Source organism: Eublepharis macularius, chromosome 2, assembly GCF_028583425.1.
Source record: "Eublepharis macularius isolate TG4126 chromosome 2, MPM_Emac_v1.0, whole genome shotgun sequence".
In the NCBI taxonomy this organism is placed as follows: Eukaryota; Metazoa; Chordata; class Lepidosauria; order Squamata; family Eublepharidae; genus Eublepharis; species Eublepharis macularius.
In genome coordinates this window covers 217,095,490-217,122,381 of record NC_072791.1, presented here as the reverse complement: position 1 = coordinate 217,122,381, position 26,892 = coordinate 217,095,490, and the positions used below count along the sequence as shown (strand labels likewise).

General features: G+C 44.5%; 1 protein-coding gene across 1 annotated transcript in view; it reads right to left on the bottom strand.

Moving 5' to 3' along the window:
- Window positions 1–686: 686 nt before the first annotated feature.
- SATB2 (SATB homeobox 2) overlaps window positions 687–26,892 on the bottom strand; it is a 212,758-nt gene continuing 186,552 nt past the window's right edge. Inside the window, exon 11 of the mRNA XM_054972056.1 lies at window positions 687–3,839. Within this exon, the coding sequence (XP_054828031.1) occupies window positions 3,384–3,839 (456 nt within the window). The 3' untranslated portion in view covers window positions 687–3,383. The remainder of the gene's footprint in view (window positions 3,840–26,892) is intronic.

Here is a 26,892-nt window from a genome sequence, read left to right as displayed (position 1 = left end):
CTCAATTTTGTCCACATCCTTTTTTGAAATGGGGCCTCCAGAACTGCACACAGTACTCCAGGTGTGGCCTGACCAAGGCAGTATAGAGAGGGACTATGACCTCCTGCAATTTCAATGCAATGGCCCTTTTGATACATTCCAGCATTCCTCTATTACGCACTTCACTTGGAAACCCCTGCTAGAAATAAACTTTTATTATGGCCATTAAAAAAATGTTCATGTCCATTCCTGACAAGCCATCATTTACGACTGTTTAAAAAAAGAAAAAGAAACCAGCATTAAAGGGGAAACAGCAGAAAGGATGGTTGAATTTAGCTTTTAATGATAAATGAACCCTAAAAATTCAAATATCAGGATATAATTAGGGCTGTTATGCCACCACTCAGAGGGATCTCTATACTGCTTACATCTATTGGAAGTCATTTCTGGCCCCGCTCAACTGGGCTGGCTGCTTTTTAATTCATAGCATTTTAAAAGCAGCAATAGTCTGTAACAGGAATGGACTGTAGTGAAAAAGGCAAGCACCGTCTTTGCAAGTTGTTTTCTATGGCTAACAGGGCTTTATGGACTGTTGTTTATACTACATTTTTGAAGACAAGGATGAGGATTACTTTTGACTTTGATGTTTTGCGTAAGTTCATGGAGGTAAAATGACGACCCGCACAAGTATGACCTCACAAATTAAGTCATTTACTGAATGTGTTTTATTTTAACAACCAAAAAATTCTAACAGACTAACAATGCACATAAGTTAAAATTTAATTATCACTTAGTGATAACAAAGATCAAGTTGATTTACATGGAAAAAGAACATTTACAATATGTTAATCCTCATTCACATTGTTGATACTGCAATAACACAATTTTTTTTAAAGTTTTCTCTTATTTCACAAAAAGGCGGAAATTGTGCTTTGTTAAGAGGCACTACAAGAAAAGATTCTTTTTCCAAATAGATATTATATGATGAATATTGAATAAATAGACATATATGCATTGTAATTCGCAAAGTTCTGGCAAGACCACAGGCGAAAATGCCCACAGATTTACTTAGAAGAACCACTGCAAAACTGGCAGTGAAATTTAAAAATAATAATAATAATAATAATAAAGGCAAGACTCAGCACTGAAAAAAATCCCTACTAATTTTTTTGGTTGAAGTGTTTAAAAAAACAATATGCTGATGCCAAAGAGATGAATAACCTTATGACAGCTTGACCAATATTACATAAATGTAGTGATTTCAGCAAGAGTTTCAGATGACAGTTTGAAAACGAGTAACTCAGAGAACGTAAAACAGCACGTACTGAACTTTGATTAAAGCTGCAGCATACTACAGTAAAGGAAGAAGAGTTTAAAAAGTGAGCAAGCCAAAATTGTCTTTCGAGGGTATATGAAATATATGTAGGTACACTGTGGGCGTCATATACTGATTGTGGAAAAGTTCCTTTTAAAAATTCCAGAGGTTACTGAGCAGCTAGAATTAGCTTGTATTGCAACGTTTCTTCTCCCTGTACGTTGTCACATTCAGAGTAACGATCTGTACAGAGGTTTATTTTAATGCCTGCCTTTTATACCTTCTCAATTATATAAATAGTATTAACAGTTATATTACAATGCCTGTGCAAGAAACATAATGTAGCTTTCCAAGTGATATTGCATGAGGTCTTTGTTAAAAAGTTACAAAGCAGATGTCGTTCCCACCCCACACCCCAGGAAAAACAAAGCCTAGCAGTGAGCTGAAGCATCCAAAAGCGATCATGTGGAAGGAAGTTAAAAATATCCTTTGAAAAATCATTCTGCAGAAGGCAACCAGCAACTCCGCTGGTGTCGCTTCTGAACTACAGCTTCAAAAACATGTTGGGGGCTATAGTAAATTGCAGCTTTAATGCTCATAACTACTGAAGAGTCAGTCAGCATTCGTTCTGCTTTATGTAATGAAATTGCTATGTTAAGTCACTAGGAAAAGGTCTCCGCTTCTGATGAGGAAGTGACAACGTGGAAATGCTGACTCTTACCACCTAGAGCTGCAGCTCGTTGAGAATGTGTGCTCCTTCCCACCAAGTCTACCACGCATCACAGTACGGAGGACTGTACCTTGGGATATAGCTGGTTAAAAACCTTTCGTCTCACTGAGATAATTAAACTGAAGCATAAGAATCAAAACATAGGAGAAAACGAGAGAGGTAGGGCAGGAACTTCGGTCCTGGAAAGCCTTTCACTGACGACGGACCAGTTAAGTTTGCCCCAGGCGGGTAGTTGTGATTTGTGAAAGCGTTAACTGAAAAGCAACTCGGACATATATCATGAACAATGTCTCTAAACATTAATACCTGACAGACACTAAGGGAGCAAAGAAATCAGCACTCCAGACACACGAGCCCCACCGCAATGAATGGAAGCTGCTCAACAAGAGGCAGACAGTTTGCTCCTTTGGAAAACAACACCACTTCAAAACATGGCTTGAGTGAAATCCCATAGATTAAATCTCATAAGAACAACTTTTTACAAAGACGTTGTTAGTGGACGAGTCTTCGGTCCTCTGAATTTCCCATTAAAGAAAGTCCACAAAAATCCATCTGTTTGATACGAAAAAGACAACAAACCAAACATGCTCTGTTGCGTTAAATGTGCATTGTGGATGAGGTTTTGAAAACTTCCTTGGGTTGGGATTTTATTTTTTAAGGTGCCCTGATTCCCCCACCCATCCTCCTCCTCCCTTGATTTTTTTTTTTTGGCAGTGTCGATCTACGTTTTTAAATGCATACCTCAAAAATTACCTATCAAGCTGCCAAAGAGGAAGCCATAATAAAAAAAAGATCAGGGATAAACATAGAAAATAAATAGGTATTCCAAAATAGTCACCACACCCTGAGAGGAGGCAGCAGTTTATCTAAAAGCCAAAGCAACTCATTGTGAAGTGGTTTTTCAATACACAAACAAGACTCATCTTTAATGGGCTCATTTCACAGTCTATACTTTCAGATTGTAAAGTTACGTCCCATGCACATTTCATATATATATATATGTATATATATATTTACATATATTTTATATATATGTATGTGTAAATATATACATATACATACCCACACAGCTATTTCCTTCGTTGATTTCATTGGTCTGTTCCGTCCTGTAACTTGCTAGAGGTTCCTTTTATAAGTGCAAGGTTAACCATGTGAATTACAATTAACATTGTCTCAAACACAAAAGGTGTAACACTCAAGTGCCTAAGGGAATGTCTGAATGGGCTATGCAAAATAATCGTTCAATCTGCATATAATCAATGCACACTTGAAAAAACAAACACTTTAAAAAAAAGAAGGACCCCCCCCCCTCTGAAAAAGGTTGGAATAATGTATTGCTTTGCCTCTGGGAGTTTCACATTATCTCTGATCAGTTTCCGAAGTTGTTGCCTTGTTTTTGTCAGGGTTCTCTTCTTCTGTTTCCACTTTGTACATCTCCTCAGAGCCTTCCTCACTGTCATTCTCTTCTGACTCAGTCAGAAGCTCCTCATCTTTGTATTCTGCCACATCTACCACAGTCCCCAGATGCTCTTTTAGTTTCCCGTGATGTTTTACGTGATAACGTTGGTTCTGGAAGAATTTGATGATGGTATGTTTAGGCAGATCTAACTGAGCAGATAAAGTGTGGATGGCCTCCTGGTCTGGATAGAGGCCGACGTCGTGGATGAAACTCTGAAGGATGCCCAAAGCCTCCAAAGATATCTTAGTACGGGATCTTGTTTTTTTGGTGCACGTGTCCTCTGGAGGTGGGGGCGGGGCTTCTTCTCTCGGAGGCGAGTTTTCCTTGGCAGGCTGTGATTGCTGTCTATGAAGAACCTATAAAAACAAAATGAAATACACATATGGTAATAAGTATTGCATAAACAAAATCTGCCTATACTTCAACAGAATTGATACTGGTCAATTATTCAGAACACTGAGAAAAGTCCTAACATCTTTTTATCAACTTGTTTAATTCTTCATTCTGTCTTTTCTGTATAATGTGACTGTACCAAATAAATAAATATGAAGAAAGAAAAGAGGGAGACAGTGCTGGGTTCATACATTTTCCTGGGATCCTCTTTGCATAAGGATGACAATATACACATGTAAACTTTGACCTCTTGGAAACGGGCACATATATGTGAACTTGATTCATGCATGCATTTCCATCTTTTTTCAGGGTACAGAAGTGTGTGAATTGGGCTTCAATGTACAGCCTCATGTGTGAATTCCACACACCAGATATTACCTTTAGCTGGATTGCGGAGAGGGGGTTGCCCATTCTTCTAGCTCATGAAAGGAACTCAGAGCCCAGATTAGGTATGAACTAGGCCTCAGAGCCTACGTAAATCAGCCGCTCCATGGATGAAACTGTGTTTATTGGACTGGATTTATTTGAATGTGTTTATATATTGTGTAATATTATGTAATTATGCCTCCCTCTCTTGCGCACCTTTGTAAAAGTGTGTACGTTGAAGAGACAAATAGCTTAAATAAGTGTATAAATAAATATTGGAAGGGGGTTGCCAGAGGGGGATTATAGCCTCAGTTCTTCCAGCAGTTCGATTGCAACAAGAAAAGGAAAAGGACATTTGTGTTGAGAAGGGGACAGGATTTTTTCAAATATTGTGTATATATATGTTCATGGGATGGGTGAGTGAGAGAGGCTTTTCCTTTGCACTACAGCTTTCCTCTCATTCACTAAATATATCTGAGATGGCAGCTGGGGTGGGAAAGACCAGATTCTAGATCTGGAGAGAATACAGCCTCAAAGAAAAAGGCTCTTTCCTGGCTTTGTCTGGTGTGAAAGAGATTTCCATCAGGATTTCATTTTAATTAAACCTAGATTTGGCAGATTTGAGCCTGTGCCCGACACAATTCTGCCTTCTCCCCCATCTAAGTATATCTTGCAACAACGCTCCTAGTCCATTCCTCTCATAGCACAGCAGGACTGACTGCAGATTGATTTGAGCCTCTCGCTAGCTCTTGCATATGTCAGACATGTTCTAGATAGAAGGAACGGAATGACATGAGAGTAACTGCAGTGAAACTAATATAACAGTTCTAGCCCGTCTTTCTTCACAAGAAAACTCAAGGGTGATTCGCAAAACAGTTTAAGAACCCATCGATTATACACATCAATCTTTCATGATCTGAAGGTCTCTCTGCCTGGAATCATCAGTGATTCTCCTGTCATTCTACTTTTTATCAGACAGTAAAAAAAAAGCATCCTGCAGGTATCAAAACGGGATACTTTGTAAAGGACTTTAAACATGGAAGATTTCAGAGCATTACACATGTACTAAAGCTGCAAGTATCATTTCCAAGGAATCGTTAAAACAAACTTTCGGAGAAATACATTCCTGGATGGATGATGGGATAAGATTTTATTAGAAATATATAATTGATTACAAATTTAATGAAAATATATATAATTCCTATATATTTATAAATGGTTTGAAAAACCTTTTGTTTTAGCTAAAAGCTCACAAAACATCTCTTTAATCCTGTATCACTGCATGAGAGAGAGAGACAATGGTAGCTTAACTCACTGCCCAACAAGGAAGCATTGCTCATGACCCTAGTTTTACCACAGGTTTCGCAATTTCCTTAAACAGAGGTGATAAATAATATGATTTTAGAGATTAATAAACAGAAATGCAACCCCCATGGCTAAGTTGCAAGACAGAGAAGCTCAGCTCACATGCTTCCACAGGAAGAAAATATGTACAGCGACAGCTGAACTTCCATCCAACTATAAGACCTGGATATGTAAGAAATGTGTTTTTTCTACTGAAACATTTTCATTTAGCTTGCAATTATACTTTTATAAACAACGAAACAGCATAAACCTACAGAAATAAGCACTCTTGGCACCCTTGCTCACCTACAACATCCTGTACATGCAGCCCAGAGTGGACCCACTGGCATCAGCCAAAACCACAACAAACACGTGGGACAGCCATTCAATTCCCTAATCTCATTAAGCAGTAGGTCCTGCATTGCACACTTTTAAGGCTGTTTGCCATGGTGAACTATGTATTTAAATCCATATACTATAGTACCACCAGTCTACAGAAAGGAACGTTGCAATTTTTGGGGAGCTAAACTGACTCAGACATTAAAAAAACAAATGTCAGAATATTAGAGCAGCTTCCTGCCAATGAGTAATGAGTGAAACCAATGGAGTTTTATCCCAAACACTGCCGTGAATTCTTCAAAATATAACAGTCAACCCATGAAATGCTGCTGATAGGTCTAGCAAAATCAGCAGCAACGGACTGCCCTTATCCAATTAGTTAACCCTTCCTTCTCTTGCTGTGCAGAACTAATCCATATTGGAAGGATGGCTATATTTTGAGGTTAAATCAGACACCACTTTAGCCCCAATGATACTTGTAATAAAGTTAATATTGTGATTATTAGAAATATTGACCTTCGTATCAGTTCCAGTCTTCCAAAAACAAAGTTTAGTTTTACCCACACAAGCCATTTTAACAGAAATATACACTATTATCTGTTTTATAACTGAGACCAAGGGCAATTTTGTTCCTGAACTCTGTATCAACTGAACAAGAGGAACAATATTTTTTGATAAAATATAAACAGTAACTTTCAATCTTAAATTTAAGCATCAAGATTTTAGGCAATTATTATCGTTGCTGCTCCCTTAGTAGAAGCTATTGTTCTACAACTTATGAAATTGCTTCCTACCACCACATATTGTTAAGCTTTTCCCTCATTGAATGTGTGTGTTATGCAAAAGCTCCCAAAATTGGAACTGTGACTAAAATTCTTTTTAATGCATTTTATGTACTGAATAGGCTTGATTCCTTGTTTCTTTTTCTTCTCCAGGCCTCTTTCACATGACCAGGTTTTTGCACCATGAGAAAATAAAAAAGTAAAGGTGCAGCTGTATCATACCTGTGCTGTTAAACATTTTATGACAACTTTGCCGCAGATTTGACAATAAAGAGTAGAGTCTGAGGGGGTTGTGGAAAGAAGTCCTCCCAACATTAAATGCTATCATTTGAACAGAAGACCAATGTAACTTCCTCCCAAGGAAGCAGCCTTAGGTTCCTGACATAACCTTGACTTTCTCTAAGCAAATCTTCCACTCTCTGCTTTCGCTCCTTTTTCTGTTCCTCCATTAGTGCAAGCAAGTCTTCTCTGCAATTTTCACCATCTGGAACTGACTTCCTATTTCTTTCCCAAATCATTTCCCATCTCCTTGCAAATCTGAACTGAAACAGGTTTCATTCCCTAGCCACAGGTCTCAAATGTTTCTGCTTCTCTAATGCATTTTCTCTTTGAAAAGGCAGCTCCTGCATCCCACTTGCCTGTAAAAAAAGCTGAAGTTAAAGGCTGCTTCAGTCTACTTTTCAGAGGTATTAATTTTCACTTTTCCAAGGTATTAGCCTATTTAGACAGAAAAGGCAGAGATACCTAATATGATGAAAGTTGACTTTAAAAAGATAAAGTGACTCCTATTAAATCACACAACATTGCAATATGTTTGGAAGGCCACAATGAAATCCAGCTGGGAACCATGTGTAAAAAATAACAGTACACGCCTGCGGGGAAGGAAGTATGATATGGAATGATTAAGTTTAGGAAAATATATAATGTAGTATATCATTATGGGAATGATCTGTATTAGTTATAACAAGCAAAGGCAGTATTTTCAAACTGTCTTCCAGGGAACCCTGGAGGTCCTCGAGGGCTTAAAAGGGCAGGGACACCTCAGTGAGAGCCAAGCTACAAGTGACGCCTGACACAGGTTGGACACTTGTCAGCTTCACTCAAGTTTTGATGGGAAATGTAGGCGTCCTGGTCTTGCAGCTGTAATGGAGAGCCAAGCTGTAAAACCAGGACGCCTACATTTCCCATCAAAACTTGAGGGAAGCTGACAAGTGTCCAACTTGTGTAAGGCGTCACTTGTAGCTTGGCTCTGAGAAGATCAATTCATGGCCAACAGGCTGCTCTAAAAGATAGTGCACCTTCTACCGCCAAGTGCAGCAAGGCACAAAACCGCTTTTGAACTGGCTCTGCTCCTGTACCTTTAGCAGCAGTCCACCATATGGACATCGCCACTTGAGCTCTTAGGAGAGTCTGCTCCTGCTAAATTGCTACATGCCAGACAGCTACCAAGGCACAGGAGCAAGCCTACTTCCCAATCCCCTCACAATGCATATATTTCCCACTGACACCCAATGTGCATATCCAAGAATGTGCTCTGGGATTCTCTGAAATGTGCAGAGATTCCACAGCAGACAAGCCTGTTCTCCTACAGACAAGCAGAGCAAAAACTCAGCTGAGTAAGAGCGACAGTTGCAGTCCTCTCTTCGGGCGACAGAATCTCTATGCTTAAAAGTCAAGTCTAAAGTGTGCCACGCTGACAGCCAGGCCAGTGCAGCGTTTCGATTGTCAGTCTCATACTGGGGAGACTTGAATTCAAATCCCCACTCAGCCATGAAAGCTGCAGAGTGATCTTGGGCTATACTCTAAGCTAGAGGTGAGCACGGTCCTGAAAACGGACCAAAATTTGACACAGTTCGGCCCGGTTTTGTGGTTCGCAAACACATGGTTCGTGGGACTCACTCTTTTCACAAGGGTGAAAATTTTGTGAAGAGTCACTTTGTTGCATTTATAAACTCTCCAAGCTGATAAGAAAGAAAAGCCACATTTCTGTTCTACATGAATGAAAATCCCTTTAAGAAAAATGTCAGGTGCAAAGCTGTCCAACTTCTCTTTCCTTTGCTGGGGAATAAATTAGTGAAGACAGAACAGCTCCAGCCAGAGAGTTTGCAAGAGCTGATCAGTCATTTCGCAACAAAGCTACTACACCAGAAGGGATGGCTCTGTATATTTCCTACTGGACGAAGATGAAGGGGATCTGCTCCCTGGGGAAGGCCCCGCAAGCACAATACTTTCATTGACTAAACGTTCCCTCTCTTTACAGAAGATATCTGTGGAATACTTATACGTTATTTAGGCTACCATTATGTAGCAAGTAGCAAATCACATCTTGCTGCCAGTTTTTAAAGACAAATTTAAGTGCTTGAGGCACTGATTTGGATTGGGGCCACTTAAGGGGGGCATTAATGCTCCCAGCCCCATGTGGTTTCACTGATACAAGCATGGGAAGAGGGGGAACATTCCTATGCTGTCTTCTTTTTTTAAAAAAAGAAAAGAAAAATGACAGTATTTAAAAAGGGAATAAAGGCCAGACACAGCTCCAAATTCAGACTGGGGCCAAAGTGCAAGAGGAAAGAAAGGTTCAACCCATGTGCCTTCTAATCAATCAAAATCAACCTTTCCATGCATTGTTATTGGCCCTGAAAGGGGAGCGCCCTCGGCAGAGCCACCCTAAATGCCCCACTTTTAAACCCACATTTATACTGAAAAAGGATGTACTGTCTATTTACATTTTGGAAACAGATGTCTGAAGATGCTACGAACATACCCAGAGAGAACCGTACCACAACTTATCCACAGTCTCCAATTTATACAGAGAAGAGCACAGCAACAACAATAAAAAAGCTTCAGTAAACACTCCACACCTTTCAACACACTCCTAGTCTGGGGGTCCTGTTGGCAAAAGTGTTAATTAGACAGAGTTTTCTGCCAAAAGCCTGTACTGGCTGCACGGAATATCTACATGAGAAACTGCAGCAGAAGTTACGATTTGCACCTGTGCTTGTTTTTCCTTTCAAAGTCGTGGTTAAGACTTATTTTATTTTATTTTTCTGTGAAATATATTTGTCTCCTTTAGCTGAACACCACAGGACTACATTGGGGCTCCCTTTGATTTTTTTTGGCGTGGGAGCTGGGATTTGGCACCCTGACATCACAAAGCTGCATTGAATACTGTGGTTGAATTCCATCGCTTTCCTTGGATTATATAGTATCCTAAGGTTACAAGCTCAGGAAAATTCAAACTGTTATTAAAACACACACACACACACACACACTGTATCTATGAAGAGATGACAAATTACAGACTACAGGTGTTAGATTACATTTTGACTTCAGGCAGGTTTAATATACCTTGGCTTCCTTCTACAATTGCTTGCAGCACGTAGTGATATGGACAGGGGAGTTTAAAAAAAATACGGTACTCAATAAATGAAGACCATGTCAAAAGAAATCAATATGAGCGTGCAAAATGGTCGGAAGTCTGACATGGATATATATATATGTTCACTTTCATCTAACTTTCTTTAATATCGTAACCAAAGCGCTACTGGCATTTCTTGTGTATTGCCTTTTTAAAAAAGGGTTTAATAATTGCTTCCCAGAGTAAACACGGGTCTCGCAGATAATCAAACAAGCAAGCTACGATATACGACGAGCTTAATTTCATCAGGAGACAATCCCTCCTTTTGGGGTTATTCATTTTAAATGACCTTCATCTTAAAATGGTCCTAATTCTTCTTTATGGTTATAAAGAGGAAGCAGCAGTGCTGAATCCAGCTAACTAGTTTATCCTACTCTAGTGGATCCCAGGAATTAAATTTTCTTTGAATGCTTACTAGGTAACTAACTATAACAAATGAAAACATTTTAAAGAGATAGAAAGAGGAGGAAAGACTATTAAGAAATTGAAATTTTTTAAAAAAATGTTTTTATACGGTTTTAAATTTAATCAGTCAGGAAGCCAGCGCAGTACAATGCAACGTTTTTCAAGTACAGGAATCACTGAGGTTCTGCAAAAATACATCAGGGGTCTACAATTCCTTTGGAAGGAGAGAAGGGCAGACCTTTCTCGGCCAACATGAAATCAAAGTTCACTCAGTTTTCTAGCAATGTAGGCAGGGATTTTCTACCGCAGGAGAAAAGATCTGCTTCCCAATCTTTCTAAGGGTGGTGTTCGCACAGCCATTGCTTTCTGAAGTCACCTAGATTGCTTCAGTGTACCAGCCAGAACACATGCTCTGGGATCCAAGAACTCAGCCCTAGGAACTCTAAAGGGGTTGAGTGGCATCAAAGAGGTATGAGTACTGATGCAGACACCATGGGTGTTGTTTGTTTCATTTACTTCATTAGCATTATTTATAGTCTGCCTTTCTTACTGAGACTTAAGGTGGATTGCACAGTGTGAGTCAGTACAGTCAGTTTTGAAGACATTTCAATGAACAATATGATAGGGTACATAAATGCAAATTTGCAAAGACGCAGCAGAAATCCAATACAGAACTGAAGAAATGCCGAAACAGAACATAAACAATTGTAAGCCTGACATATTAGACAACACGGAAGTGAGGTTCATGGCATTTAGTCATGGACCAGTTTGGCCTGGCCCACATAATTTGAATATGGTGCAAGGCTCGATGGGTACGACCTGAGGTGCCAATCTGGACAGGGCAGCTGTCCTATCCCTCAGCCTCCATTTGATGAGGAGATCAACCCGCCTTCCCATCCTGGATACATCATGGGACTAGCTTGTTGCCAGTTGGGGCCGAGCAGGAATTTTGGGGGTTTCCCCAAGACAGGGGGCCTGTTTTTCGCCTACTCCATGATGTATGTGGTGCTGGTCATCTAAATAGGCCTGGTTAAAAGCTGATTAAGCCACGACTAGTTTGGCAGGAATGGGGCACGTTGCTCAGGATAGGTAGAGTGAATTGACGAGCACCTTGAGGCATCGCAGTGATGGGGGGTGGGTCCAGACCAGGCCATCACAAGCTGGGTGGTTGGGTGGTGCTATGAAGGAGCACCCTGGGTGCTGAGTGGCATCCCCTGAACCTGGTAGATGCCTTGCGGCCAGTCAGGCAGATGAAGCTGGGCACCTCTCGGCACAGGAGGCTGTGCAAGCTACGATAAACAAGACAGGCGAGAGCTGCAAGCCAGGTTAGCAGCCAGGGTGGACTTGCCTGGTAGGCACCCAAGGAGGATGCCTAGTGCAGCCCTCCCTCAAAATAGTCAGCTTATGGTATAAGCACTTTACGGAGATCAGCGGTTTAAAGTTGGAAGGATAATAAAGAAACTAGTTGAACTCACATAATTAGTGTCTGTCTTTATTGTCTTGGGTCATATTTGGGGGTGCTGGGGCAAACTATCCAGCAGGATCATACTTACAACAACAGACAGTAATAGTATTAAAGTCTATAGCCCCTATCCCTTTACTGACGCATCTCTCTGAGACCTCGAGTCCAGTAGCACCGTAAAGACCAGAAAGATTTTCAAGCTTTCAAGATCCCTTCGCCAGATACCATTCCGTCAAAGGCAGAGTTACAGCAGCTTAAACAGAGTGTTTTCAATAAACTCAACCGTGCTTAAAACTGCAATGTAAAATGCTCAAACCGTCAGGAAGGTAGCCCTTAAACTGCTTAGGCATTATAAAACTGAACTGGTTTTCACTTTGTTTTCCAATGCAAAAGATTTCACCATGGAGAGAGATGCCACTCTGTGCCCATAAATAATAGCCAACAGTGGTTTTCAGTTGAATATTAGAAGTCATGGTCGTATTGAGCACTGGTTCTTTTGCTATGGGTAGCTCTGAAACATTTTCCAGACCCCTTCCCACCCCTATTCAGCCAGTCTCTATCCAGAAATGATTCACTGACAGGAAAGTGTTTTCGTGTCTCTGGTGCAAAGTCCCTTCCAATGAAAGGGTAAGATTGATGACAACTTGGGCAAGGCCTTTTTGAATTATGGCCCTTTAGAATCAATTGCCCTCTAAGACCTTACCTTGTAGAGCATGTGCAGACAATAGGAACATTGTTCTTAAACTTGCTTTTAAAGTGTAGCTCATAGTATTGTTTTAAGGATGCAAGGGGAGGGAAGCCTACATGGGGCACACACATGCATTTGGTACGCGGCATGTGCTGAAACGCAGGAAGGCTTGGGGGTAATCGAAACGAGGGTCCAAGGGTTGAGACCCACAGGTGCAGTGGTTAGCCCAGAGGTCTCCCCAGTCTTAGCCCATCCTCAACATCATACGGGCTCTCTGATCAGCTCAACTTTGCAGATTTAAAACATGCATAAGAAAGCATGATAAGAGCTGGATGCATAATCTCATCTGTATGGAGGACAGGAGCAGTGAGTGAAAGGGAGGGCAAACGGATAAAGCTGAAAAAGGAAGATGATCTTTAGCCAAACACTGGAAATTCCCTTCACTTTCTCCATCCAATCCCATTGCTGCTCATGCTCTGACAACTCCCATCAGCTATTGATCAACATCTTCATCTCAGGCAAGGAGGAAGAAATCTCATTCCTCAGCCAAGGATGCTCCAGATTTTTTTAATAGGACCGGATCAAAGATCTCTGCCTGCCCCTTCCCGCATACACACACTCTTCATTCCTCACAGTGCCACTACGCCTCCTTCTTACGGAAGCAGAGCTCGGCTGGCTGTTTTGGGACTCCTTTCTCTTAACTGTCCTCCCCAGATATTGCAACTGGGAAAGGAAAAGGACGTGGTAATGAACCCCCCGAGTAATCAATCTGGCTTGCCAGCTGCCACTCTTCCTTGCACCATCAGCCATGCACTGCTGCCACTGCCCAGTGGTGGCAAGCAATGCAATTCATGTTTCGCCTCAATCGTCTTATCAGATGAAAAAAAGAGGGAATGACCTGCAGCAAACAAGGGGCAAAGCCCAAATCTGGAAAAGAAAATAAAGAACCAGGAAATGCTGATGGGTGGACTGGCATTGCAATAGGCTTGCCTTAAGCCTAAGACCACATCCTTGGAAAGGCAACAGGCAGGCTTACAAAGCTCCCTGCGCTTGGCTGTCCAGGCCTGACCCTCCATTTTTCTTCCTTGTTTGAGGCAGCACTAAGCCTGGTAGTGGATGAAGTTAGAACTGAAGAAGCACTGGAGAAACAACTATGGAGTCAGTGAAATTTGGAGGGGGGAGGCTACTTTTCCAGGACCAGTTCAGTGAGTGAGTAAATGTTGAGGCAAATAGTAATTGGACCAGGTTATAGCAGTTGGTTTAAGCCAAGCCTCTCCTTCCAGGAATGACAAGAGTGGAAGCTGACTCCATTCAGTGGTGTACTGTGGTCCATTATAGACCCTGGGGGCCTGGCAGATGCTCAGTCCTGCCAACCTGCCAACCAGGCCAGTTTTCAGGATTTTCTCCTCACTCCCAGCTAAATCTTTATGCGTGGGTATCTATCCACCGCAACTCCTTCTCAAAGCAAGAGTGCGGAAGGCATGGAATATGGATAATTCCTAGCTTTTTTCTTTTTTACGTTGACTTGCCACAATCTCATCCAGACATACTTAAAAAGGTATTGATTCATGTTATGCCTGGCTGTGGATTGGGACAAATTAGAATATAAATCATACTAGCATCTATACTGATGCACGTTCAGGCATCCATCTGATTTATATCAGCAGTTCCAGATGCAGCCAGTGATATGCTGCAGTAGCCTGTCTTCTGCATGACAGGTTTTTTTGCCCCTGGATGGAGACAAGATATCTGGAAAGCCTACTGTCAAAGTTGTCAACCTTACCTGTGGCAAAATAACCAAAACGATTTTTACAGTTCTTCTAAGAGGGCTTGCAAGCAAGCACCCTGCCCCCAACTCCAAAACCCTTTTCAAGCGCATAAAGTCATGATCTGTATAGTCTATTGATTCAAGAATCACTTAACACACCAGCTGGTTTTTTATACTGTTTGTCCAAATAGAAGGGCTGCCTGTAGTGAGCTGTTTATGACTATCTTCTTATCTTGGTGGTACAATTGTTGTCAGCACTTTTTGATATTTTTGTTCTGCACATTCTTTTTGGAGGATGACTCCAATTGCCTTGCATCATTAGGTTAATCAATTAAATTGAATTCTTTGGTACTGAACTCACAGCATATTCATACTGGTTTGTGTGTGTGTGTGTGTGTGTGTGTGTGTGTGTGTGTGTGTGTGTGGGGAGATGTGTAGTTGCTTAACTGAGTACATGGCCCATGCATTCACCGTAAAGTTTACGCTTCACCTGAGAAAACGAAGTTCTTTCTCTCCACGGGACATTTAGCATTGCAGTGAGTGGTATGTGGCTAACACAAGAGCCATGAGCGCTTGCTGGCTGTTGCTGGCAATGTGAGTCTTCAAAAGAGATGGGATGGATCTACCAATGTAGATATTTCCATGATTAATGTACCTCTAGAAAACTAAAGTGATAACTGACACTCTTACAATGAAATCAATGGGCTTAGACTGGAGTAACTCTTAGGATTTCACTGTTAAGCACCTGTGGAGGATGGTCTTGGCACATGTATTAGCAAACATTATACTAAATGCAGATTTTGAATGGGGTTTTAAAGAATTAAACCAAGTCCCTGGATCTATCAATAAATTATCAGTAAAATGACAGAATTTGATGAATGTTTCAGGGAACGAAAGATACAAAATAAGTATTTATTTGAAATGTGAATAGTATTAAAAAATAAGTATAGTGTTCTTTTTAAAATAACCTGATTTAAAATGAAAAGGGCTTAGTACTAACACAAATGAATGTGTTAGTACTACTAAATGTGTGTTACTAAAATGTGTTACTAAAATCTTTCATCTCTTTAAAATGAAGCCATAAATAAATCACAAGAGTCCTGTATTTATTACGGTGGACTGTATTTATTATGGTGGTTTATTATAATATCATCATGCCCTATACAGCTTGGGGATGGCGTACCCGAAGGTCTGCCCACTCCCACGTGAATCCACTAGACCACTTTGGTCATATTCAGAGGCCCTGCTCTGGGTCCCCTCCATGTGAACTAGCCGCCCTGAACTAGGCAGAGTGTAAATGCTTTAATAAATAAATAAAAATAAAAATAAAAATTAAAAAGTGATGCTAGACAGGTGGTAACCCAAGAAAGGGCCTTCTCAGTCATTTCTGATGAAGGGAGCTCTGACTCTCAAAACCTACACCCTGGTCTCTAATATACCACTGGACTCAATCCTGCTGTTCGACTGCAGACCAACGTGGCTACCCACCTTTAAAAAACCCTTCTCAGTCATGGTGCTCACTAACACTTTCTCCCCATTTAGATTATTAGATGGTTTTTTTAAAGATGGTTTAGATTTTTCGTGTGTTTATTTTGTTTATATTGTATTTCATTTTTATATATAATATATATAATATATATATAATAACGTATAATCCTTACTGATTAGAAGTTCAGAGCCCTTAGCCCACAACCCTGCACACCTAACACTGCCGTGAAATAGAGCCCAATAAACAATCTTACAGTACACAAAAAAGCTGCTAATTTCACAATTATTTCCCTTCCTCACCCCAGCCTTCTCTAAGTAGACATAATTTTGTAGTGAAAAGGGCAAGAGGCTAGCATAAGCAGAGGTTTGACATCGTATTGCTAGGTACAGGCTTTATTTACAGTGCAATCCTTTGCAGATTTGACATCAGTGGTTTTATACTGGTTTTATACTCTGCATCAGCTTGCAATGTTAGTGACAAAAAATATGTTTTGTGTCAGCAACCAATTAGTATGTATTCTTGTTCAGGAAATGTATAAATTACAAAATGGGAAACTTGATTTAAGCACATAATGTAAATCAGTATTTCCCCCTTGATCTTTTAAATCAAGATGGAATTACGCATCTTCTATCATTTAATATCGCAGTGTCAGAAATTTATTTATATGTACATGGCTTAAACTGGTGTGCGTGTATGTATGTGGACGGGAAATATATATTTAAATAGTTCCTCGAAGCCCTGACAACATTTTAGATAACAGAGTTCCTGCTTTCAGTGAAAGAAGCGAATGTTGAAAACTTTATTTTTAAGACACTGGGACTTTTCTGCCTGAAGATATCGGGATTTGATTCATGCGTCCTGTTCTAGATATGAAGAATTTAGTCTCAGCCCCAAATACTCTTCTGCTCAGTCTTAGTCAAGAGTAATCATGTCACTTTACAGCAACTCAGTGGATAAGAGGTTTTGATTTATTTAAAAGAAGGGTGGGTTCATATGAATCATGAGAAGGGATAGTTGTTATTGGGCCAGCAATACACACTATTAATGTTTACAATAGAAGTATTCAGAAGTAAGAAAAACTATTACGGTTAGTGTGGGGAGGAAAATCTACGCAGATCAACTCTAGTCAATTTTTTTTTTTTTTGCTTTGGGGATAATAACCACAAATGTGCTTAATAACAGAACTTAAGAAAATTGTAATGAGCGAGCACCATGCAGGGAAGTATATATTTAGGTTTTGTTTTTTTTAAGAGCACTGTGATCAGAAACGTAGTCTGAAGGCTAAACAACCAGTACCACCACACCTCAAACTGGCAGAATACATGTGGTTATAATCTTGGTTTAAAATTGAAGTTAAGATAGAGCATTCTAATCCTTTGGGTATCATGTCAAAGAGTTTTTCTTTACGTTTGCCTTTAGAGGGTGAGCACAAAACTTTAAATTTGTTGTTCTTTGAACTCTAGTACTATTAAATGCTTAACATAAAAACATCTAATTTATGTTCTTATTTATATACTAGATGTTCTCAGCTGAAGCCTATGAATAACTGTTCTTAAAATGCACGCATTGTCATGATGCAGTACTTAAAGCAGATAGATGACCCATTTTCTCAGTAGGAGGGGGAAACAGTTAACAATATTATGACTGCTCACTGGAGAACTTCTTTAGGTGAACAGAAGGGCTTTACTTCTTTTACCTGACAGCAGTGGTGTGCTGTCTAAGGCCACTTTTGACCCCCTCCCCCTGGCTCCAAGTTTGGGAAATACCTTGTTGGGCCAAGTGGCACCTGGAACCTCAGTGGAACTCACTGCAGACCCTCTCTGGCTTATTGACTGTGGCTATATCCAAGATAGAAGGCAACATTCCAGACTTAGTATCTTCTAAAAGTGACATAAAACTTTATTTATTTATTTTGGCCTTTAACAGTTGAGGTTTACTTAAAGTGCTGTGACAGAGAGGGAAGAAAAACGTCCCAATGACAGAGAAAAACAGGGTTTCTCACCTGTAACTGTTGATCGTCGAGTCTCTTCTGTGCAGACACACATTGGGACTGCGCAGGCGCAGGCCAGCCGCGGAAAAGATTTTTCTAGCTCTAAGAGATGTGAGGGGGACGTTCGGATCCACCGCGCATGCGCGCCGGTGTTCCCGCCAATTTTGAATGCATATATATCCGAACGTCCCCGGCATTCCCTCAGTTCACCTGAGCCGCCGGAGAAACAATGGAAGAAACCAAGCACTCACAGCGGGGCAGGCGGGAGGGAATGTGTGTCTGCACAGAAGAGACTCGACGATCAACAGTTACAGGTGAGAAACCCTGTTTATCGTCTTCGTCCTTCTGTGCAGCCCCACATTGGGAGAGTAACTAGCATCTCACCAATGGGGGCGGGTGTGAGTGTCTACTTGAACAAGGACTGCAGGACAGCTGTGCCCACAGCCGAGTCACGTCGTGCATGCACATCCACAGAATAGTGCTTGATGAAAGTGTCTGCAGTGGACCATGTCGCAGCTTGGCAGACGTCCCGGAGCGGCACTCCTCGTAGGAAGGCAGCAGAAGCAGCTTGCGCTCGAGTGGAATGAGCGGTAACCAACAAGGGACACTGGACTCCAGCATGCTGATAGCAAAGTTTAATCGTAGACACAATCCAGCGAGAGATGGACTGGGCAGAAGCAGGTGAGCCCTTGCGAGGGCCAGAGTAACACACAAACAGGGCAGGAGACTTCCTGAAACATTTGGTGCGGTGCAAATAAAACAATAAAGCACGCTTTACATCCAATGTGTGTAGTGCTCGTTCCCCTGGGGATGAAGGTGTTGGAAAAAAGGAAGGGAGGAACACCTTTTGCTGTAGGTGAAACCTTGAGACTACCTTGGGCAGAAACTCCATGCTAGTGTGGAGCATGACAGTACCAGGGAAAAACTGCAGGAAGGGAGGGTCACACCGCAGGGCAGACAGCTCCCCAACACGCCTAGAGGACGTGATTGCTACCAGGAAAGCCACCTTCTGAGTGAGCAAAGGTAGGGGACAAGAAGATAGAGGCTCAAAGGGCTGGAGCATCAGCCGGGAGAGAACCAGGGAGAGACTCCATTGCGGAATGGGATGGGCCCTAGGAGGGAAGGTCTTGAACAGGCCCTTCAGGAACTGCTTGGAAAGCCAGTGAGTAAAAACTGTCTTCCCATCAATCTGCTCATGGAAGGCAGAGATTGCAGCCATGTGGACCTTAACACTGGAAAACGCAAGGCCCTGGGAGCAGAGTTCCAGGAGGTAGTCCAGGATGACAGGAAGCGGGCAACTAAAGGGAGAAACCCCCTTCAGGGCCAACCACCGGGAAAAACGTGACCACTTCCTCTGATAGGACAACCTGGTGGACGGTTTCCGGGCATTCAAGATCACCCCAAGCACTCCAGAAGAGAGGCTCACTCCCGGGTGCCCAGAAGCCAGGCAGTCAGATTCAGTACAGCCACATCGTGATGCCACACCCCGTCCCTGGTTAAGAGGTCCGGGGCGTGAGGCAGGGAGAGGCATCGCCCCTGGGACAGGGAAAGTAAAAGGGGGAACCAATCCTGGCGAGGCCACCGAGGGGCAACGAGGATACAGTGGGTTCGGAAGGCCCTGACCCTGGAAAGAACCTTGTACAGGAGCGGGAAGGGCGGGAAGGCATAAAAGAGCCCTGGGGACCAAGGTATTTGGAAGGCATCCCCTAGGGAGTGGCGGCCAATGCCGGCCCGGGAGCAGAACAGCGGGGCCTGTTTGTTGCGGGCAGTGGCGAAGAGGTCGACCAACGGCGTGCCCCATGTGCGGAAAACCTGGTCGAGGTAAACCCTGTTTAGGGACCACTCGTGCTGAGGCAAAAACACCCTGCTCAGCGCATCCGCCGAGGTGTTGAGATCCCCGGCAATGTGCACGGCTCTGGGAAGGACGTTGTTGACCATGGCCCAATTCCATAGAGTCGTTGCCTCCTTGCAGAGCTTGAGCGAGACCGTCCCTCCCTGCTTGTTGAGGTAGTAGCAGGCCGTGGTATTGTCCGACAGGACCTGAACCCTCCTGTTCCGAATGGCATCTGCAAAAGAAGCGAGGGAGTAACGGATCGCCCTAAGCTCAAGAAGGTTGATATGCATGGATGCCTCAGATGGGGACCAGATGCCCTGAGCCGAAAGCTGTCCACAGCGCCCCCCCCATCCCAAGTTGGAGGCATCGGTATAAACCGTGACCTCAGGTAGGAAGGGGCCGAAAGGACAACCTTCAGACAGGTTCCCAGGGACAGTCCACCAGGCCAGAGAGCGCAGCACCACCCTGGGGATGGAAAACCTCTGGTGCAGACCCATGGTGAGGGGGTTGTACCTCCGGACAAACCAGTTTTGCAGAGGCCTCATACGCAGGCGCGCAAAGAAAACCACCCCTGTGGTGGAGGCCATAAGGCCCAACAGAGTCTGAACCAAAAGGGCAGTCTGATACCGGCAATGCATAAAATGCCGGGCCAAAGCGGAAAGCCTGGCCAACCGGTCTGGGGGCAGGTAGGCTCTACCCAGCAGGGAATTGAAATGGACCCCAATAAACCTAATGGCCATGCCTGGGGTCAGGATAGACTTATCCCCATTAACCACCAAGCCCAGCCTAGCCAGCACGGACAAAGTGAGGGCAATATGGGCCTGGAGAGAGTCAGGTGAGGGTCCCACCAGGAGCCAGTCATCCAGGTACGGGTAGATAAAGCAACCCTGGGACCGCAGGTATGCCACTACGGTGGCCATGCACTTTGTGAACACTCTGGGTGCAGAGGCTAGCCCGAAGGGCAACACTGTATATTCATACACAGAATCCCCATACACAAACCGCAGGTATTTCCTGTGGCCCTCAAATATAGAAATGTGGAAGTAGGCATCCTTCAGGTCTAGAATGGCCAGCCAGACGCCCACTTCCAGGAGTTCCATGACTCGCGCCAGGGTCAGCATGCGAAACTTCTCAGCCTTCAAATAACCATTGAGGCCTCGAAGGTCTAAGATAGGCCGGGAACCTCCACCCTTCTTATCCACAAGGAAGTATCTGGAATAAAATCCCCATGGGGAAGTAGAGACATTGACCACCCGGACAGCACCTTTGGTAACCAACTCCATAACATTATTGTGTAACACAACATCACAACATGGAGAACAACGGGGAGGGAGAGAGAGAGGGGGTGCATCCGTAAACATTAACTTGTAACCATGGGCCACAATGGACAGGACCCAAGCGTCAGAAGTAACACGTTGCCAACAGGGCAAAAAAAGGTCGAAGCCTGTCCAGAAACTGGGCAGCAGAGGAAGCACCCTCGGAGGCCAACGGGGGAGCGTCCAGGCGTAGTCAGAAGACCGAGGGCTTCTGCGCCGAGGTTGAAGGCTTGGGCGAAGAGGGCTGTTGCCTGCCCTTGGACCGGCCGGAGCGCCTGGAAGGGTGACGCTGCTGGGCAGAGTAGGATCGGTGACCGTAGGACTGGCCCGAGAAGAAGCGCCCTTGACGCTGCTGGTAAGGCTGGTAAGGGGTCTGGTAGGATCGGAACCGACCATAGCGATACCTCGGACCCGACGACTGGGCTGAGGGGGCGACCCCGAGGGACTTGGCCGTCTGCTGATTCTTCTTCATCAGGGAGAGGGACTCATCCGTCTTCTCCGAGAAGAGCTGGGGCCCCTCGAACGGGAAGTCCTCCACCTTCGCCTTCTTCTCTGGAGGCAGGGCCGTGGACCGGAGCCAGGCGTGCCGACGCAGGACCACCGAAGTTGCCATCGCTCGCGCTGCAGAGTCGGCGGCGTCCTTGCCAGCTGTCATTTGCTGTTTTGACAGCTTCACGGCCTCGGCTTGGAGGGCCTTAACCAGGTGGCGGCGATCCTCCGGGAGGTCGGAGAGGTAAGAGGACAGCCTCTTCCACAGGAATAGATTATAGGATCCCATTATGGCCTGGAAGTTGGCAATACGGAATCCCAGAGACGCGGATGAGTAGAGTTTCCTGCCCACGCCATCCAGCTTTCTGCCTTCTCGGTCCGCCGGGGCCGACGAGGAACCGGAACGGAACCGAGCCTGACCCTCCTCAGCCACGATCGACGAGGGTTTCGGGTGATTGAAGAGGTACGGGCAATCATCTTGCTTTAAACGGTAGTACCGTTCCACCTTCTTTGCCGTCGCGGACAGGGACGCCGGCGTCTGCCAGAGCGCGAGAGCGTTATCAACAAAATCCTCCACAGGGGGAAACGCCACCGACGCGGGGGACCCGGAATACAGCGCCTCCAGCAGCTTACTCTTGGGCTTGGAGGTCGTGGAGGAGACGTCTATCTCCAGCGCGGCGGCCATCCGCACCATTTGTTCGGAGAATAGCCTGTAATCGTCATTCGGGGACGATGAGCGGGGCCCACCCACGGTGTCATCCGGGGAAGGATCCGAGGCCGCGTCTGAAGAGCACTCCGACGGTGACGCCAGACCTTCATCATCCTCGGAATCCGAAAACTCCGGCGAGGTTTGCGTCGGAACCGAAGACCGGTGAGCGGTCGGGGCCGACGGATAAGTTGCAGGAACCGGCGGTCGCAGAGGCAAGCCCGGAGGTGGAGGAGCGGGTGCTGGGAGCCCGACTGGCTGAGCCGGAACGGAGACCATCGGAACCGACGGATGTTGCAGGAAGGGCAGCGACTGCTGGAACCACGCCACAAAATCCTGCCAGGAGGTCATGTTCCCAACCCCCGCGACCGGTTGGCAAGGGGGCAGAGGAGCAGGCACCGGGGCAGGCCAGCGAAGAGGCATCGGAACCGACGAGGTAGACGGCAGTGGAACGGAGGCCTCTGAAGGCGCCGGGGCGGACGGCAGGGAGCGCTCAAAAGATTGGAACGGTTCCGGGAAAGGCGGAAACGGCATAAATTCCTCGGGAACCGACGGAGGAGGCGTGCAAGGGGGCGACGGGGTGTGGAGACTCACCACATCGTCGGGTATCAGGACTGGTTCGGCCGGAGAACCAGGCAGCACAGTCGGAGCTGGGGACAATGCACGGCCCTTGGCCCTCGACTTCGCCTTGGCCTTCTTGGACGGGGGCTCCGAAACAGCCTCCGGAACCGAAGGCTTGGAGGAGGACTTCGGCTTGGGAGCGGAACGCTTCTTGGCCTTCCGGCTCGAAGGACGATCCCCGGAACCGGAATCAGGTCGGGCCTCCGGAACGGGTTGCCCCGTCGGTTCCGAGGGGAGCGGCTCTGGCGACTTACGAGACGGCGCCGGTGACGGAGCGGCGGAGCGCGGCCTATCTCCCGAAGAGCCCGATGGCTTGGGGGGGAGAAGGTTGGCATCCCACAAGAAGGCACGGAGCCTGGCCTTCCGATCACTCCTTGCCTTCGGAGTGAAGGACATACAAATGGAGCAGCGCTCGACAACATGCCCCTCGCCCAGGCAGATGAGGCAGAGCTCATGGCCGTCCGAATGGGTCATCTTAGTGCCGCATTTATGACACTTTTTAAACAAAGATGTCTGCGACATAATGAACGGTATCTCCCGACAGATGACAAGGGGAAAATACCGACCAGCAGAAGAAACGATCCAAAACTCCGAAGAGACGCTGGAAACGAACGCTAGACAATAAGAACCTTTTCGACGGCGGCGAAAAAGGAACTGAGGGAATGCCGGGGACGTTCGGATATATATGCATTCAAAATTGGCGGGAACACCGGCGCGCATGCGCGGTGGATCCGAACGTCCCCCTCACATCTCTTAGAGCTAGAAAAATCTTTTCCGCGGCTGGCCTGCGCCTGCGCAGTCCCAATGTGGGGCTGCACAGAAGGACGAAGACGATACTAAGGAGAGTGCGGTTCCAACAGCCGATAGCAGCTGTGGGCTGGCAAGCAGGAGCCTGTTAAGATTTTGACAGCTGAGCTTTGTTAGCTGGTTAGTTGGTAGAAACAGAGACGAAAGGAACAGAGTAACCTGGGAATAGGCTAAGGACAGTATCCTGAAATGGGAACTGACCTGGGGGCTGAGGCAGAAGATTACAGCTAGCTGCTGCATATATATATGCAACGGTAAACTTCCCTGGGAAAAGAAGGGGTTTTTCTCTCTTTAAAAACTGCAACTCCACTTCTCTACATTCCCTCTTTGTGTTAAACTTCAGTTTCTGTTATTTTAAACAAATTATGCTCTTGTTCAGTTTTAAAAGAAAACCATCCTGGCTCTGTCTGTTTAGCTCACCCCTCACTTAGCAGCCCATGCCTGGGAGTGGTTCATACCCTGACCCAGAATCTCTCTCTGGTGTCATTTGCCTAAATCAAGTCAAATTAGTTAGGAGAGCAATTCTGCTACCTTCTAATTCGTGTATATCATTATCTTTGGTACATTAGAGTTTTAAGCAGATGAACTTTGCACAGTTCCTGACACAGAATCTTAGATCTGCCATTTAAACCAGCCAAAGGACAAACATTTCAAATCCCTCTTTCCTCATCTTCATTATTATTTAGGAGGCATATGTACAAGTGCAATCCTATGCAGAGTTACTCCAGTCTAAGCCCCATGCAGGATTGTTGGCGACAAAAGTAAAAAACAGAGTAACAATTAGAAAATAAGAGCTACATCAAAAGTTTTATTTTTCAAGCTATGTAGTACTTAGTTTGCTTTTGCTTTATTCTCGGTGCTAAAGTAGTGTTAGTTGCCAGGAGGGCAATTTTCACACAACAGATGGGGGACAGCCTTGCTACAAAGAGTTGTATTAGGTAACAGGATCACAAATCACTCATTTTTAAAGGGTGGGACGCTATATACCTTAATATTTGAAAGGGCAGCTCTTAAAACTAATTATTTAAAAGTGTAAAAATGGATGCTGAATCAAACCACTTCACAATACATAAATGTTGACCTCTAGATGGGCCTTAAAATGTATACATAAAATACATAAAATGTTTCCCAAATAAGATCTGAAATGAAGACGTCAAAAGATTCTTAGGTGAAAAAAACAGAATTGCACTTACCGTAACTGTTGTTCATTGACGTCTCCTGTGCAGGCACACATGGGACTACGCAGGCACAGACCTGCCGACTGGCAAGGCTCTAAAGCTAAAAATCCACTAGGGGGCACTGTACTCTCCAGCACACATGTGCGGCGTTTCCTGCCAAGCATGCCACTGGAGGTGGTGCCCCCTCACCCTCAGTTCTCCTGAAATGCTGGCCCACGGTAAGTAATAGATAGGCACAGCGGGAAAGGAGGGAGGGTACGTGTGCCTGCACAGAAGACGTCAATGAACAACAGGTACAGTAAGTGCAACTCTGTTTTCATTGTCCATCTTCTGGTGCAGTCCCACATAGGAGATTAACAAGCTCTTACCTCGGTGGTGGGTGTGCCATCACTGGAATAATGCGTGCAGTACAGCCTGTCCAACTCTTTCCTTTCCCTCGCATCTAGGGCTTAGTGCTTGGCAAACATATCCAAAGAGGACCATGTAGCCGCCTTGCATATCTCATGGATGGGCACTCCTCTCATCCAGGCCGCTGATGATACCTGAGATCTTCATCGAATGTGCTTTTGATTCCAACGGACAAGGTAATTTCGCTGTTAAATAACAAGTTCTGATGGCTAGAGTTACCCACCTGGCTAAGGACTGAGCCGCGGCTGCTTTTCCTTTTCTAGGGCCAGCACAGCATACAAACAGTTGCTTGTCCTTTCTGAATGGTGACGTTTGGTGCAGATAAGAGAATTGCTCTCCTGACATCTAAGGTATGCAGTGCCCTTTCTGAATATGTAGAAGGTATGGGAAAAAACACTGGGAGAACTATGTCCTGAGCCAAATGAAATGCATTCACAACCTTAGGTCTAAATTTTGAACATACACCTTGCCCTGGTGTATTTTCAGAGAGGGATCTAACCTGAGGGCTGCCTCCTTATTCATTCAACTGGCTGATGTTATGGCCACCGGGAAGGATACTTTAAGTGTTAAATCCCTCAATGAGCATGTTGCTATGGGTTCAAAAGGGGGTAACATAAGTCTGGCTAACACCAGCTGTATCGACCATTGAAGGACAATGTCCCTAACCAATGGGAATAAATTCTGTAGGCCCTTAAGGAAAGACCTGGATACCTGATGTGAAAAAACTGTTTTTCCATCGATTTTGGGGTGAAAGGCTGAAACGGCTGCTAAATAGACCTTGACAGACAAGTTAGAAAGACCCTCCTCTTTAAGGGCTAGTAAGAATTCTAATATTTGTGACAACGGACACTCATGTAACCCTCTCTCCTTGGCCCACGAACTAAATCTGTTCCATTTAAAGTCATACGATCTCCTAGTGTTCTCCCTTCCAAAATTGAGTATAACCTCTGCTACTCTGTCAGAGAGGCCCTCTGTTATTATTCGCCGGGCTCTCAGAGCCAAACTAAAAGTGACGTCTTACACAGGTTGGACACTAGTCGGCTTCCCTCAAGTTTTGATGGGAAATGCAAAAGTCCAGTGCCTTTTCTGCTGCAAATAGGTCTATGTCTGGGTATCCCCACTTATGGAAGACTTGTGCCAGATATGTGTCTTTTATGGACTACTTGTGGTTCTCCGTATTTAGCCCGCTCAATCTGTCTGCCGCTATGTTTGTTGCGCCAGGTATGTGCATTGCCTGAAAGGTTGTTCCTTATCAAACTGCCCAGTCCCATATACTCAGTGCTTCTTCACAAAGTGTCTTGAATGCAGTGCCTCCCTGTTTGCTTAAGTAACGCACAGCGGTACAATTGTACATCAGGATTTGAACTGTCTTCTGCTTTACGATATCTGATAAAGCATTATGAGTATATTGAACCGCTCTCAATTCAAGAATGTTAATATGTAGTTCCCTCTCATGTTTAAGCCACTTCCAATGAGTGTCAAGTTCTGCACCTTGCCCCCCACTCAGACGTAGAGGCATCTGTGGTGATAGTCACCTCTATTTCTGGGGAGCAAAACTCCATGCCCGCTAACAAGTGGTCTTCATTAGTCCACCACTCAAGTGATT